A 12,823-nucleotide genomic window follows, 5' to 3' on the forward strand; every position below is an offset into this window, starting at 1 on the left:
AAATGCAAGCACTTTTAGTAGGATACTGGCTGTTTCATGAAGAGTAGGGACCATTGCTTCGCATGATCTATCATGGTGACATAAATTTTTTTCTGTTGTGAAACAGTATAATATAATGGTCTAAATATGGATATATTGTTCGTGGTTGAACCAGTGTCTTTTTGTTTCCTAGAAAATCTGTGGCTCCAACTATCCACTGAGTATTGTCTTCATTGTGGTGAATGAATTCTGTGAGCGCTTTTCCTATTATGGCATGAGAGGTAATTTTGTGTCTCTAAGTCCTACTTTTCTCCACTCATTCTCACCCCATGTTTGTAACAATCTGTCTTATATGCATTTATTTCTCTTATCTACATTTTACCTTCATCTAGCTGGTCCTTTCCTTTGGCGAAGACTTCCAAAAAATGCCTGGTGGGATTTCACCTTCTAACTCATACAGGAAAAGAATAGAAAGGAGTAGTGGAAACCAGAACACAGCCTATGAGTACATAAGTAGAGAAACTCATTATCATCATTCCATTCTTAATTTTTGTTCCTTAGGTCTATGGATTATACTGCTGCTGGGAAGGAGAAGGAAGGAATATTAGATATTAGATAAAGATAACATTAGGCCATGTTATCTTTCAGATTGACCTAAATGATGCTATGTGCATGATGACTGAAGGGAGGAATATTGCAGTGGCTCAGTCCATAAAGCATCTGCCTGCAATGCAGAGACCATAGTGCAATCCCTGGGTCAGGAAGATACGCTGGAGAAGGAAATGGCAACCCATTCCAATATTCTTGCCTGGAGAATTCCATGGACAGAGAAGCTTCATGGGCTTCAGTCCATGGGGTCACAAAGAGTTGGACATGACTGAGTAACTAACACACACACACTAAGCATAGCCTCTTTCACCCTCAAAACTCCGAGGGACCCTACTTCTGCTGCTCAGAAGTTACTACTGATAGGAGTGCTGAAGATCTAGATAACCTGCAAAGACCCTATCAAATGCTCTTTTACTCCATAAATCATTTTAATGCATCTACATTGTTTTGTCTCTCTTTTTTTGCTTTAGCTGTGCTGACCCTGTATTTCCTGTATTTCCTGCATTGGAGTGAAAACACTTCCACATCTGTGTACCATGCCTTCAGCAGCCTCTGTTACTTCACTCCCATCCTGGGAGCAGCCATTGCTGACTCATGGTTGGGAAAATTCAAGTAAGGATGATGGGAGGTCACATTTCCAAGAAGCTTCACATATTAAACGTGCAGACTATCACTTCAAGCCTCTTGCTTCCAAGCAAGAATATACTTGTGTAATCCATGATAAATAAGAATCTCTCTCAGACTGAAATATAGAAAGGTTTTGTCTCTTCATTATCAGTTTTCCCAATATTTTTATACCCTTTTCAGTAAGGAGGGGTTTTTTCTTGTATCTAATTTTAATCTTATGTTCTGAAGTTTAAGACCAATTCTTGTTCTGATCTCAGGTGATAAGATGGCTACCCACAAGAAAACATATAATTAAATGTAGTTATTTTATATACTATCCATTTTAACTCTTTTAGTATCTTCTTATAAGCCTCTCTTTTCAGATCTTTTACCATCTCTGATTCTCTTTTCTAATCTCCTTCTGTAGGTTCTTTCTTAAAACTATAATAAATATTTTCATGAGTTAGACTAGTAGTCTATTCATTTCAATATCTCTTAAGTCCCTAAAAATAGCACCAAGAGATGTTTGCGGATAATGTTATAGTTGTCATCTATAACATCATTCTCATGGGACAGAGATGGATCTCAAGTATCCATCACTTAGGTATTTTCTGTGGAGTTGTCATCTACGGAATTGTCTAAATTAGCATTTCTCAAAGTGTATTCTGTTGAAAATTTGTTGTATAGGATCTAAAGAATGTTATGTAGGAAAATAAAGCTCTCACAGTCAAATAAGTTTGGGAAAATGCTAGACTGAATAAAGCTAAAAAGGTATCTTTACTGCATGATTTCTTATAGCCTTTAACATGCTAATTAATATTATAAAATCGCCTAGAGAAGGTTATGATATGTAGCATTTCCCAGACTTGTTTGATTGTGGAATATTTTTTCAGGGTATCTTGTAGACCAAGTGTTCCAAGGAATCCTCCAGTAAACACTGGTTTCTATCTCACTTTGGCCTAGATATATCCATTATCTAAAGTATTTATTCAGCATCTAATGTAATGCTACAGCCACAACACAGTACTAAATAGTTTCTTGACTTGGGAGAGAGATGGCAGGTGCCTGAGGCCTGTGTGTGCTCCTTATATAGTAGTAGTCACTGAGTCCATCCAGATAGAAGGATGGCACTATATGCAGAAAAAAAGCATAAGCCGTGGTATGGTCTTCATTCAGTTATAGAATAAAAGATTCATATTTATAGTATTTTAACTTATTTTTAAAATGACTGCTTTGTAAGAAGTATAGCCCTGGGATTTGGTGAACAATAGCTTCCTGACTATTTTGGAGGAAATTTGGCCATCTTTCCTTGTACCCTCAACCTAATCCCTCATGAGGTAATTTTAATTATTTTGAACTTATTTTTATTGATGTATAACTTAAAGTATACAAATCTGAAAGGCTTAAATGTACAACTGGATGAGTTTTTACATATGTATCACCATCACCTAGGTCACTCTCGTTGGTATCTTTGTACCCTCAATATTTCCATCTCTTGCCTTCAATTTCTTCTTCAGAGATAGTCTCGTCCTAGAACTAATGGCAAATATCTTATGGCTGTAAACAAAAAAATTATTATTAACCTTTCTTTTTCTATCTTCTTTGTCTTATTATCACTACCTGCAAAATTTGAAAACAATCACTTAATATTTGTTGCCTTCCTTTCTTACTCTTCATCATCACTCCTTAGGGCAGAGTAATATAATGCAGTGCAATGTAATCTAGTTAGATTCAATTCAATTTCATCGATTTTAATTCAGTAAATTGTTTATTGAGCAGCTTCTATTTGTCCAAAGAACCGTGAGGGATAAGCAGATAAGACATAATACCTGCTTCACATATATCATGGTCAACTAACTTTAATACAAAACAGATTATGGTAAGTGCAATAATAGTAAAAGTCATCTTTTTATCCTATTGAAATTCCTCTCTCTAAGATCACTGGTAATGAAGCTATCAAACTGAGTGATCTTTTGTAAATTCTTATTCATGTTGAGCATTTTAGTCTGTTTATTGCTCCTATATTCTTGAAACTTCCTGGGCTTCTCTAACACTGTATTTTCTGGTTCTTTTACTTTTTGGGATTCTTCCAAATTTGGCTTTTTTTTTTTTTCCTTTTTGTTTACTTCACTGTTTCCTGAATGTAGGCATTTCCCCAGTGTATACCTTTTACCCTTTTCCCTTTCTCCAGATTTTCCCTTAGCAAGTTCCATGGTGTCAATTTTAGCTATATGCTGATGTCTCCTCAAACTCTGTAATCTTAACCTATCACTCAAGCCCCAAGTGTGCACTGTAACTGCACATTAGCATTCATCTCCTGGATATTCCACCTTATCCTCTCTCCTAGCTACCCTATACTTCTACATCCAATCAGTTTTTAAATTCTACCAATTCTGTTTCTATATTATCTCATATTCCTCCCACCTCAATACTGAGTCACCAGTACTCTAGTTTTGGTTGTCTTTAGCCTCTGAACTGGACTATTATAATGGACACATGTGACGTTTTCATTGTTTCCCATAATCTTTGTTCATAATTGAATCCTTGCACTACTGTCAAATTAATTTTCCTAAAAGAAATCTCCATTCACATTACTACTCTGCTCAAAATTTCTGCCAACATGTTGTCTACTAATCCATCTAACTTACCTTTCTGCTCTTATTGTCTTACTCCCTTTCAAGAATGTCCAATAGATGAACCAAATACTAATATTTACCTAATGATGGCCAGGAACATCTCTATTCTATGTCTGTTTGCATAGTTTCTACTTCATGAAAGCTCTTTCTTCCCCAGCCTTCCACATCCAAACTCTTTAAGGCTCAGTTCACATGCCACCTATGCAATGGAATATCCTTTGCCCCTTACCTTTTACCACTAACCAGAATTAATCTAATATGCTCTGAACTCCCTATTTCTCACCCTCACATGACAAATTCTCTCTTATAATAACTATGTGTATATGAATCTAATATCTTCTTCTAAACACTTAGAAGGCAAAGCCTCATTTATAGTTTTTTATGCACAGCACTTAAAACAATGGCTGGTGCATAGGAGGCCCACAAAAAATATTTCAGTTAATAAATATATTCATCCTCAGATGAACATAGGCAGAAGACTGAGGGTAGGTGTGGGCAGGTGTGAAGATGACTTTTATTTTGTTGTGGGTATTGTGGTTGCTTTTAAAATAACAAAATTCTTTAAGGGATGAATAGGTATCTCTTTCAGAGGAAAGTGGGTTGGAGAAAACACCAATAACTTGTTCTTTAGGGATGTGTGGGGGTGTGGTGAGCTCACATGTCCAAAGACAATGATGACAACAACATGAACAAACAAGTATTTCAAACTCCTTTCCTTTTCTTCAGAAGTTAGCTTCTGCCTGAAAAATTTCCTGTAACATTAGAAACATTGCTCATACCTTCAAACCAAAATTTTCTGAATTTAGTACACAGCATATATTAAAGGTACTTCCTCTATTTGAAGTCCCAGAATCCTAGCTTTGTTAAGAGAAAATGGGCACCCGTGGCCCCTGACTTTTGTACAAGGAACTCACTGTGTCAGGAGAGAGGTGAAACTTCCTTCAGGGCTACATGTAGGAGAGAGTAGCCAGTAGATACACAATGGAAAACAATTTTTTAAACATGGATACTGGCTTTTTACTGTTTCTATAAGTATCTACTGAGAAGGTTAATTACATGCTCAGGTGCTATTTTTGATGCCAAGTTGCTTTTAAGAGAGAATAACATTTTTAGTCATAGTCCCTAGTGTTGGTTTATACCTTGTGACCTGTGCCTGTCAGTCTGGTCTCCTGATCATGGCAATCACTAAAAGCCACTCTCTTAAGTGTGTTTTGCCAAATATATTTTTGGATGTCTTTACTACACTTCCTCTTTATCTGACTGGGTCTATAGCATATCCTTCCCCCTATCTTTTTTGTCTGGTCAGAGCTGACCCTCTTTATGCTAGGTCTCTTCCTTCCTTACAGTAGGTCTCTGCCTATTGCACATACTCCTCAGTTCCTAAACTCTAATTTAAAATGTCTCTGGCTTTTGATATTCTTATGGTGAAATAAAATTTAAAACTTCTTTCTTTTCCCTTCCTTTTCCCACATTAACTTGTTCATAAAACTGAAGGAATGCAGTCTGTAAGAAAGAAGTTCTAGACATAATTCTAATCCCAATTAGCATGGCACTTTAAAAATGTCCTTTGACTTCTCTGCATTTCACTTTCCTCATTTGCAAATGGAAGACTGAAGTCTGTCTGAAGCAGATCTGTGTCCTGTGGTTAGGACTGTAATATCCCCAATGACAACTGCATTTCAAATGCAGAATTTCCAAGTCTCTCTTGACTTCGCTCTCCTTCTGTTAAAGTTCTCTGCTGTTAGCTTCCTCACTTATATTCTTCATATTTTTGACTAATTCCTCGAATCTTTCACCTAGAAGGTAGCTTGTTTTTCTTTTGAGGCAATTACACTTCTATCATTTGTTTAGTCCAACAATCTGATATTGCCCTGATCTCCCAACACAGACTATCACTCCAGCTCAGATTCCTTTTGTTTTTTCTCAGTGATGATTTAGCATACATCATCTATTTTGTGTTCATAATAGCTGTCCTTTTCTCAGTCACTTTTTATTCTGTTTCTTTCTATTCATTCTTTTTATTCTAGTGAAGAAAACTTTTCTCCAGAAAATCCTACAAGGCCTTTTAGGAAACCTGTCCCTTCCCTTTTCTTATCTCCTATTTCCCATTATAAACCGTCTAAGATCCCTTCCCTGCTGAGCCAACCTAGGAATATTAGGCATTTAGAATGAGAAATCCACATTCTGAGGTTTCTGGCATCTCCATCCTCTCTTTGCTATCTTCATTCCATTTTTTTTGTATTCCACTTTAGCACATGGTACTTTAAAATTGCAGAAGTAAGCTATATAATTTCTAAGGTTCCTTCTAGTAGTAATATTCTACTTACGTGTAAAGAGAATTCTGGTGTCACAATACACATAATACACATTGTGTATTTGATAGCGTGCCATGTTTCAGTGTGTGTATCTCAACGTAGGTTCCTACTGGAATTCCTCACTCTTACACTTACTAGGTATCATTGAGATCTTTTTTTGAAAAACAAATAACGTTTGGGGGGAATGGATACATGTATATGTATGGCTGAGTCTCTTTCTTTGCTGTGTACCTGAAACAATGTTAGTTGGCTATACTCCAATATAAAATATAAAATATTCCGATATAATATACTCCAATATAAAATAAAAAGTTAAAAAAGAAAGAAAAAACAACATAACAATAAGTCCCTATCAACTGCATGAGCTATATATCACTGAACATCTGTTCAAAGGCCATGGCTCCTTTCTTACCCTTGCTAAATAGTCCATGAGGAAACTGTGGTGGGGATTACAATAACCCAAGTGTTCAGATTAAACCCTTTACCTCTTTATCCCAGTGACTGTGTTTAAAGAAAGTTCTTTGTTCCCTTATTTTCCTGTTTATGTGATTCTTTCTTGACCTTTATGGAGTTCTACAATCAAAGACATTCCTTGGGAAAAAAACCTCAGGTCAAACATATCCTGTTCTTCTGGTTCTCCTTCCTTAAAACATTATGTCTCACTACAGATCAAACCTGTTCATGATATATCTGTGCAAGATCATGGATTTTCTGTGTGGGGTAGGTAGGGAAAAACAGAAAGCACGAGAAAAGAATGTCCCTAATGCTATAGGGTGAAGAGTTACTGTCCCTTTTTCTAGTCTGTTTGCTTCATTCACCATTAGAATTTCTATTTGCATTTCTCATATAATTCTTTCTTCGGCCAACCCTTCCTCCTCCTGCTCCACTTATCCTGGCACTGAAAACAGTATGAACTGAGTCTGTATTGCCCAAATCTCTGAATTCTGTTTGTAGACTGACTGATTTAACTTTTTCAACAGGACAATCATCTATCTCTCCTTGGTGTATGTGCTTGGCCATGTGATCAAGTCCATGGGTGCCTTACCAATACTGGGGGGACAAATGTTACACACGTGAGTAAAATCATGTAAATCATGTAGATATCATGTAAATCATGAACCTCCTCATTGGAAAAGGACCACTTTCCTCCATTGGACAGGTAAATATTTCATGCATTCATTATAGATATTTCTCTATCTTCTTACTAGAGATGTCTCTTTATTTTACAACCTATTATTTTATTATACCAAATTGGTTAAGAAAAAATATTTGACTAGTTGAATTCTTTCCTACTTTATCTGAGCTCATGTGTTTTTATTAAATATTTGGGGACTTACAGAAAGCTCAGTTAGCATCCTTTTCGCAGAAACTCTACATATGCTTGAAGACATGAAAATCTTCATGCCCTCCATATTCCTTCACATGTTCACCCATCCACACATTGTACTTTAAGAATTTTTTTAAATGTTTGTGGTACTTCTTTATTTGTTTTTTTGTGGTACTTCTTTATAGTATATTGTAGAATTCATATTCAAAGCTTGAATTATTTCCATTTATGTGTAGTCCCATATATTCCAATTTGTTAAGTTACTGATGTTTACGATGCCAAAGAATCTTGATAGGTTCTGACATTTGTTGGTTGAGTCAGAGAGGATTAGACTTGTTCATGAAGCAGGTTGTATACATTTGTGTTTATAATGTGGCCAGACATGTATTTTTCAGTGAGTTAAGAATTTTGTTTGAAATTTAATGGATATTAGATACCTTATTATTGTTGTCCCATTAGAAATCACTGACATTTCTTCTATTAGTTATGACTAACTTAAGATTTTATTTTGTGGTTACTAAGAATACGTGGAATAAAGGTTCACAAGATCTTTCTATTGACGTGCCCCTTTGACTATGATGATATTGAGAACAGAGTCTTAACTCTGGAGTTCCTTGAGTATCAGCTTCCATATATTGTACACATGAGGTAAATGAAACTATCAGGGACAAAATCTTCCCATGTAATGATACTTCCTGGCAGAAACTCAAGGATTATGAAGATTGTAAATGCTCCTGAGTCTCTCCTAGGAGACAATATAGAAATGTAAAGGAGGTCGTGCCCTTGTACACATATTTTTTCTCTTATAGCTCTATATTCCATTTATACAGTTGTGTTTAGTATCAGTATGGTTAGTACTCTCATCTTTCCATTTCAGAGTCCTGTCAATGGTTGGCCTGAGTCTAATAGCTTTGGGGACAGGAGGTATCAAACCCTGTGTGGCAGCTTTTGGTGGAGACCAGTTTGAAGAAAAACATGTAAGAGTCCTGTCATTTCTGTGTTTTCAAGAATTAGAGCAGGCATTAAATGACACGTAGCCATTTGCCAGGATTGTAGTGATCCAGTAGTTAGAACATATCTGAGTAGTGTTCAGTGCTGGATACTGATCATTAATGAAGAGAAAAACTGAAACATTTCAAAGGAATATGACCAGGGTGACAGATGGACTAAAAAGAGGCAGCTTAGGAAGAAAAATTGAAGGAAATGAAGATATTTAGACTGGATAAGATAAGACTTTAAAGAGAATGTTATAAGTATCTCTAGATGCTGGAAGTTGCTGTTGTTTAGTCACTCAGTCATGTCCAACTCTTTGCGACCCTATGGGCTGCAGCACGCCAGGCATCCCTGTCCATGGGATTTTCCAGGCAAGAATACTGGAGTGGGTTGCCATTTCTTTCTCCAGAGGATCTTCCCAACCCAGGGATTAAACCTGGGTCTCCTGCATTGCAGGCAGATTCTTTACCTTCTGAGTTACTACTTTTATATAGATATTGGGAGGATGTCAGAAATTAATCCAAAGATCAATGAGAGAAAGCTATAGGAAGTTAGCTTTTCACTTGGTGGAAGGAAAAATCTCAAATATTAGTGAGTTCACACTCTCACTTGCGATATTTAAGAAGATACATGGTCATCAATTTGGGAATGGGAGGTGATGAGTAGTTTGGAGATGATGTAAGCATCTCTAGCTTTGAGATTCTACGAAGGAGAAAATGACCATTTAGAATAAAACAGAATGAATTTTTTTGGACGATCCTGTCTTGATGATCATTCCTTCTTTTCCTAGACACTTTCCACTGTCCATGGCGGGGGGGAGGAGGGGGCAGTATGAATAAAGGTAAAAACATACCTGTTAAGGAAGGAGTGACAACTAGGCAAGGAAAATACTCTATTCTTAGATCAACCAACATTTCTAGCTTCCTCTTTTTACTTCTCAGTTTTCCTTTTTGACTGTCTTCATGTATTATTCCCTCTTCTATAGCTATTTATCATGTTTCATTTATCATGTTTGTTTTTTACTCTCTGTTCTTTTCCTGTATCATGTCTTCCTGAATTTCGCTAACCTTTCAGACCATGTGGGTTAGTTTATATTCTTTATCTACCCAAGGGTTCGTAGATTGTAATTGCTTGCTAACATTAGAGAAATCACCAACCTCTGGCAAGTGGGATTCTATGCACAATGAATTCTACACATAGATGAATGGAGCAGGTTTAAAAGGAGACCAGAAGAGGAAGCAAAACACACAAAAAATGGAAAATGGAGATTGTGCTGATGTGTCAGGGGAGTCAGAATGAAGCACAGACATGCATAATGAATAAAGTATCAGCAACTTTATTTGAAAGCTGCTTCATTTTGTAAGTGTTCCGCAAAGATATTTCAGTAATAGGACAAACCCACTTCCAAGTTTCCACTGGCCACTGCCCAGCCCACAGACTTTCTTTAGTAGTCTCTGGCCGACTTTCCATGAGCATTAGGTAAATTATTCTGTTTGATCAACAATTTACTCAACTGTTCCATATTCTAGTTCTATTCCTACCAGACATTTCACAAAATCTATTATTTAACTCAGTCATTCATTCACTAACTTAATTCAGTTAATAAACATTTACTGAGTCTAATATAAGATGGGTGCTATGCTAGTGATGCTTGTGAAGATTACAGAAAATAATAAGATTTTTTTTTTCTGCCCTAAAGGAACTCTCAACCTACTGAAAGAAACAGACATTTAATACAGAGACTAATACTAGAATAAACACGCATAGGACACAGTACATAGACAAAGTATACAAGATGATCATTTTTGCCAATATAAAAGGGTAAAAAAATGTTAAAGATGATTGTACTAGGGTGTGAAAGAGAAATGTTTATTTGAGGTCAACAAGATATGTGTTAAAATATCTAATATGACATTCACATACTATGGAGGCAGTATTTGAATCTGTGTATGTACTTCTTAATTAGTCTGAAGAGGTGGCGGGGTGGACCAAGGAGGCACATTGAACTGATGATTTGTCCTGTTTTGACTTTTTTTTTTTTTTTTCAGACAGAGGAACGGACTAGATTCTTCTCAGTCTTCTACCTCTCCATCAATGCAGGGAGCTTGATTTCTACATTTGTCACACCCATGCTGAGAGGTTGGGATCTTTTCTGAGGGCCTCTGTATAAGCTTTACTCTGCCCAGCCAAAAATCCGTTCAAGGTTTATTACTGTCCATCTTCTCCTTTTATATGAGTTTGAAAATCTGAGCAAATTTCTTTTAATCTTGATTTGTCTGGCCCAAAAGAAGGATTATGGATTAGGTGTTGAGAGGAAACAGGATGGTTATGTCTGTGACCTCAAAAACCTGAGCTTATAGAACAGAACATCAAAAACTTAAGATTCAGGATTAATTTGGTTTGTTTTTTTCCTGTAGGAGATGTGCAGTGTTTTGGGAAGGACTGCTATGCATTGGCTTTTGGAGTTCCAGGATTGCTTATGCTGATAGCTCTTGGTAAGTGCAGTGGGGCAAAGAAAACTAATAACCACTGATGCCTTCCACGTGGAAAGCATGAGTAAGCACTGTACACAAACTATTTTATTCAGTCCTCACACAAACCTATTAGGTAAATGTTATTGTAGGAGTTTTCCCTAGACATTGTAGATAAATTAACTGAATAAAGTTAGAAGCCTAAAAAAAAAAATAGTGCCCATGGTTATGTAACTAATAAGTTTCCTGAGAGTTTTAAAAAGACTGATCCTTGGATGCCATGTAGGACCAATTAAATCAGGATCTCTGTGGGATACAGCCTTGGCATCTAAAATTTTTTAAGTATCTAGTTGATTGTAACTGTAGTCACAGTTGAGATGTACTGATCTACATTGCAATATATAGTGAAGCAAAGAAAATAATCCTTTCTCTTGAACCAGCTTATTTCATCTGATAATTATCTGGTAACTGGAAGACTTAAAAATTCTTGGGGCCTTTTAAAGCTTCTAGGGTCAGCTGTTTCTGCCCTGCTCTGCAATGCTTACAAGAAGTTTGCTCCTGAGCAAAGAGAATAAGAGGAGTTGGATAAGCAGGGGAAAACTGATGCAACTTAGATCAAATGGCATTCTCTTTACCACTGAGAAACCAGCAATGGAAGAGGAAGAGGAATATATGTGTTCCTTAGTGTACACAGTCTAAAGGGAAACTTGGACATGATTGTTTGTAATCATTGACCTGGAAACCTGTTCTCACACTGAGCCTTTGGGTGACACCCCCCTGGAGGATATCCAGTCCAAACACATAAAGAGCCCAATTAAGAATAAAGAGCCCAGAGGCTCACTGTTCTATCTGATTATTTTCAAACAGAGTTGGGGGGCTAATAATATTACTCAGGCAAGTTGCAATTCCAATTCCAAGGAAATTTATGTGTTAGTCTAGGGCCCAGTGATAATACATTCTGCTTCCTTCTCTCTTCAAAGCCAAATATATTCCTAATTTCCTGATTAGTACTATGTCTTTTTCTCTGGATCATCGCACAATATTATTTACATTTCAGAGTAATTATGAAGATCAAAAGAGATGCTTTTGAAATGTTTACAAATATGAAATGTTAACTGAATGTTAAATGTTAAACAAGTGTTAGCTATCATCACTAGTTACTTCAGTTTTCTGGGTACTAATAAATCAATTCTCTGATTTTTCACTATAATTTAATTTATTTGAGTTTTTCACTCATTAATTCATTCAACAAACATCTATTTAATGGACATTTAATGTGTCAGATTCTGTGCTAGGTACTGGGACCATGTTGGTGAATTAGGTAGCTACAGAATTCATGCTTTCAAAGGATTTATTTGGTCCAGCAGGAAGAGGGAGACAGACAAGTAAATAGGATCTTTTAATATAGTATCATCACTGTCACAACTAGAGAAATACAGAGGAAGCTTTAAGAACACAAAGGGATACCTAAGATTTTGAGTCTCAGAAAAGCTTTGCCTAAAGAAATGATAGGGAAGGTAAGACCTAAAGCATTAACAGCAGTTAATCAAAGAAGAGATTGAAAGTGAAACAGAAATAGGACATGGTATCTATAAGACAAAGGGTTGAGAAATAGTATGACATATTTGAAGGCCTTGAAGGAACAGAGGATAAAGAGGAGAAACTGACAGAAACCAGATAATGAAAGACTTTTAATTTATTAAGAAATTAGAACTTTATCAGAAGAATAGTAGGGAGCTTCAAAAGGGTTTTAAATAAAGGAATGATTGTTAGATGTTTATTTTTCAGTGGTATTTCTGACTGTAATGTGGAAAAAGAATGGATTAAGGGTGAGACAAAGGATACTCTGTCTTGATTACTGAATTTTTGGTACTTCCTTAAATTTCG

General features: G+C 36.2%; 1 protein-coding gene across 2 annotated transcripts in view; it reads left to right on the forward strand.

The window, feature by feature from the left end:
* The window catches only part of SLC15A2 (solute carrier family 15 member 2), a 39,915-nt gene that overhangs the window by 2,388 nt on the left and 24,704 nt on the right, over positions 1–12,823 (forward strand). For both annotated transcript variants that reach the window (XM_020916374.2, XM_020916375.2), the window contains exons 2-7: positions 173–260; positions 1,059–1,200; positions 7,126–7,218; positions 8,350–8,449; positions 10,514–10,604; positions 10,883–10,960. In XM_020916374.2, coding sequence (XP_020772033.2) covers positions 173–260; positions 1,059–1,200; positions 7,126–7,218; positions 8,350–8,449; positions 10,514–10,604; positions 10,883–10,960 — 592 coding nt within the window. The remainder of the gene's footprint in view (positions 1–172; positions 261–1,058; positions 1,201–7,125; positions 7,219–8,349; positions 8,450–10,513; positions 10,605–10,882; positions 10,961–12,823) is intronic.

The sequence above is a fragment of the Odocoileus virginianus genome, chromosome 4 (genome assembly GCF_023699985.2).
Source record: "Odocoileus virginianus isolate 20LAN1187 ecotype Illinois chromosome 4, Ovbor_1.2, whole genome shotgun sequence".
In the NCBI taxonomy this organism is placed as follows: Eukaryota; Metazoa; Chordata; class Mammalia; order Artiodactyla; family Cervidae; genus Odocoileus; species Odocoileus virginianus.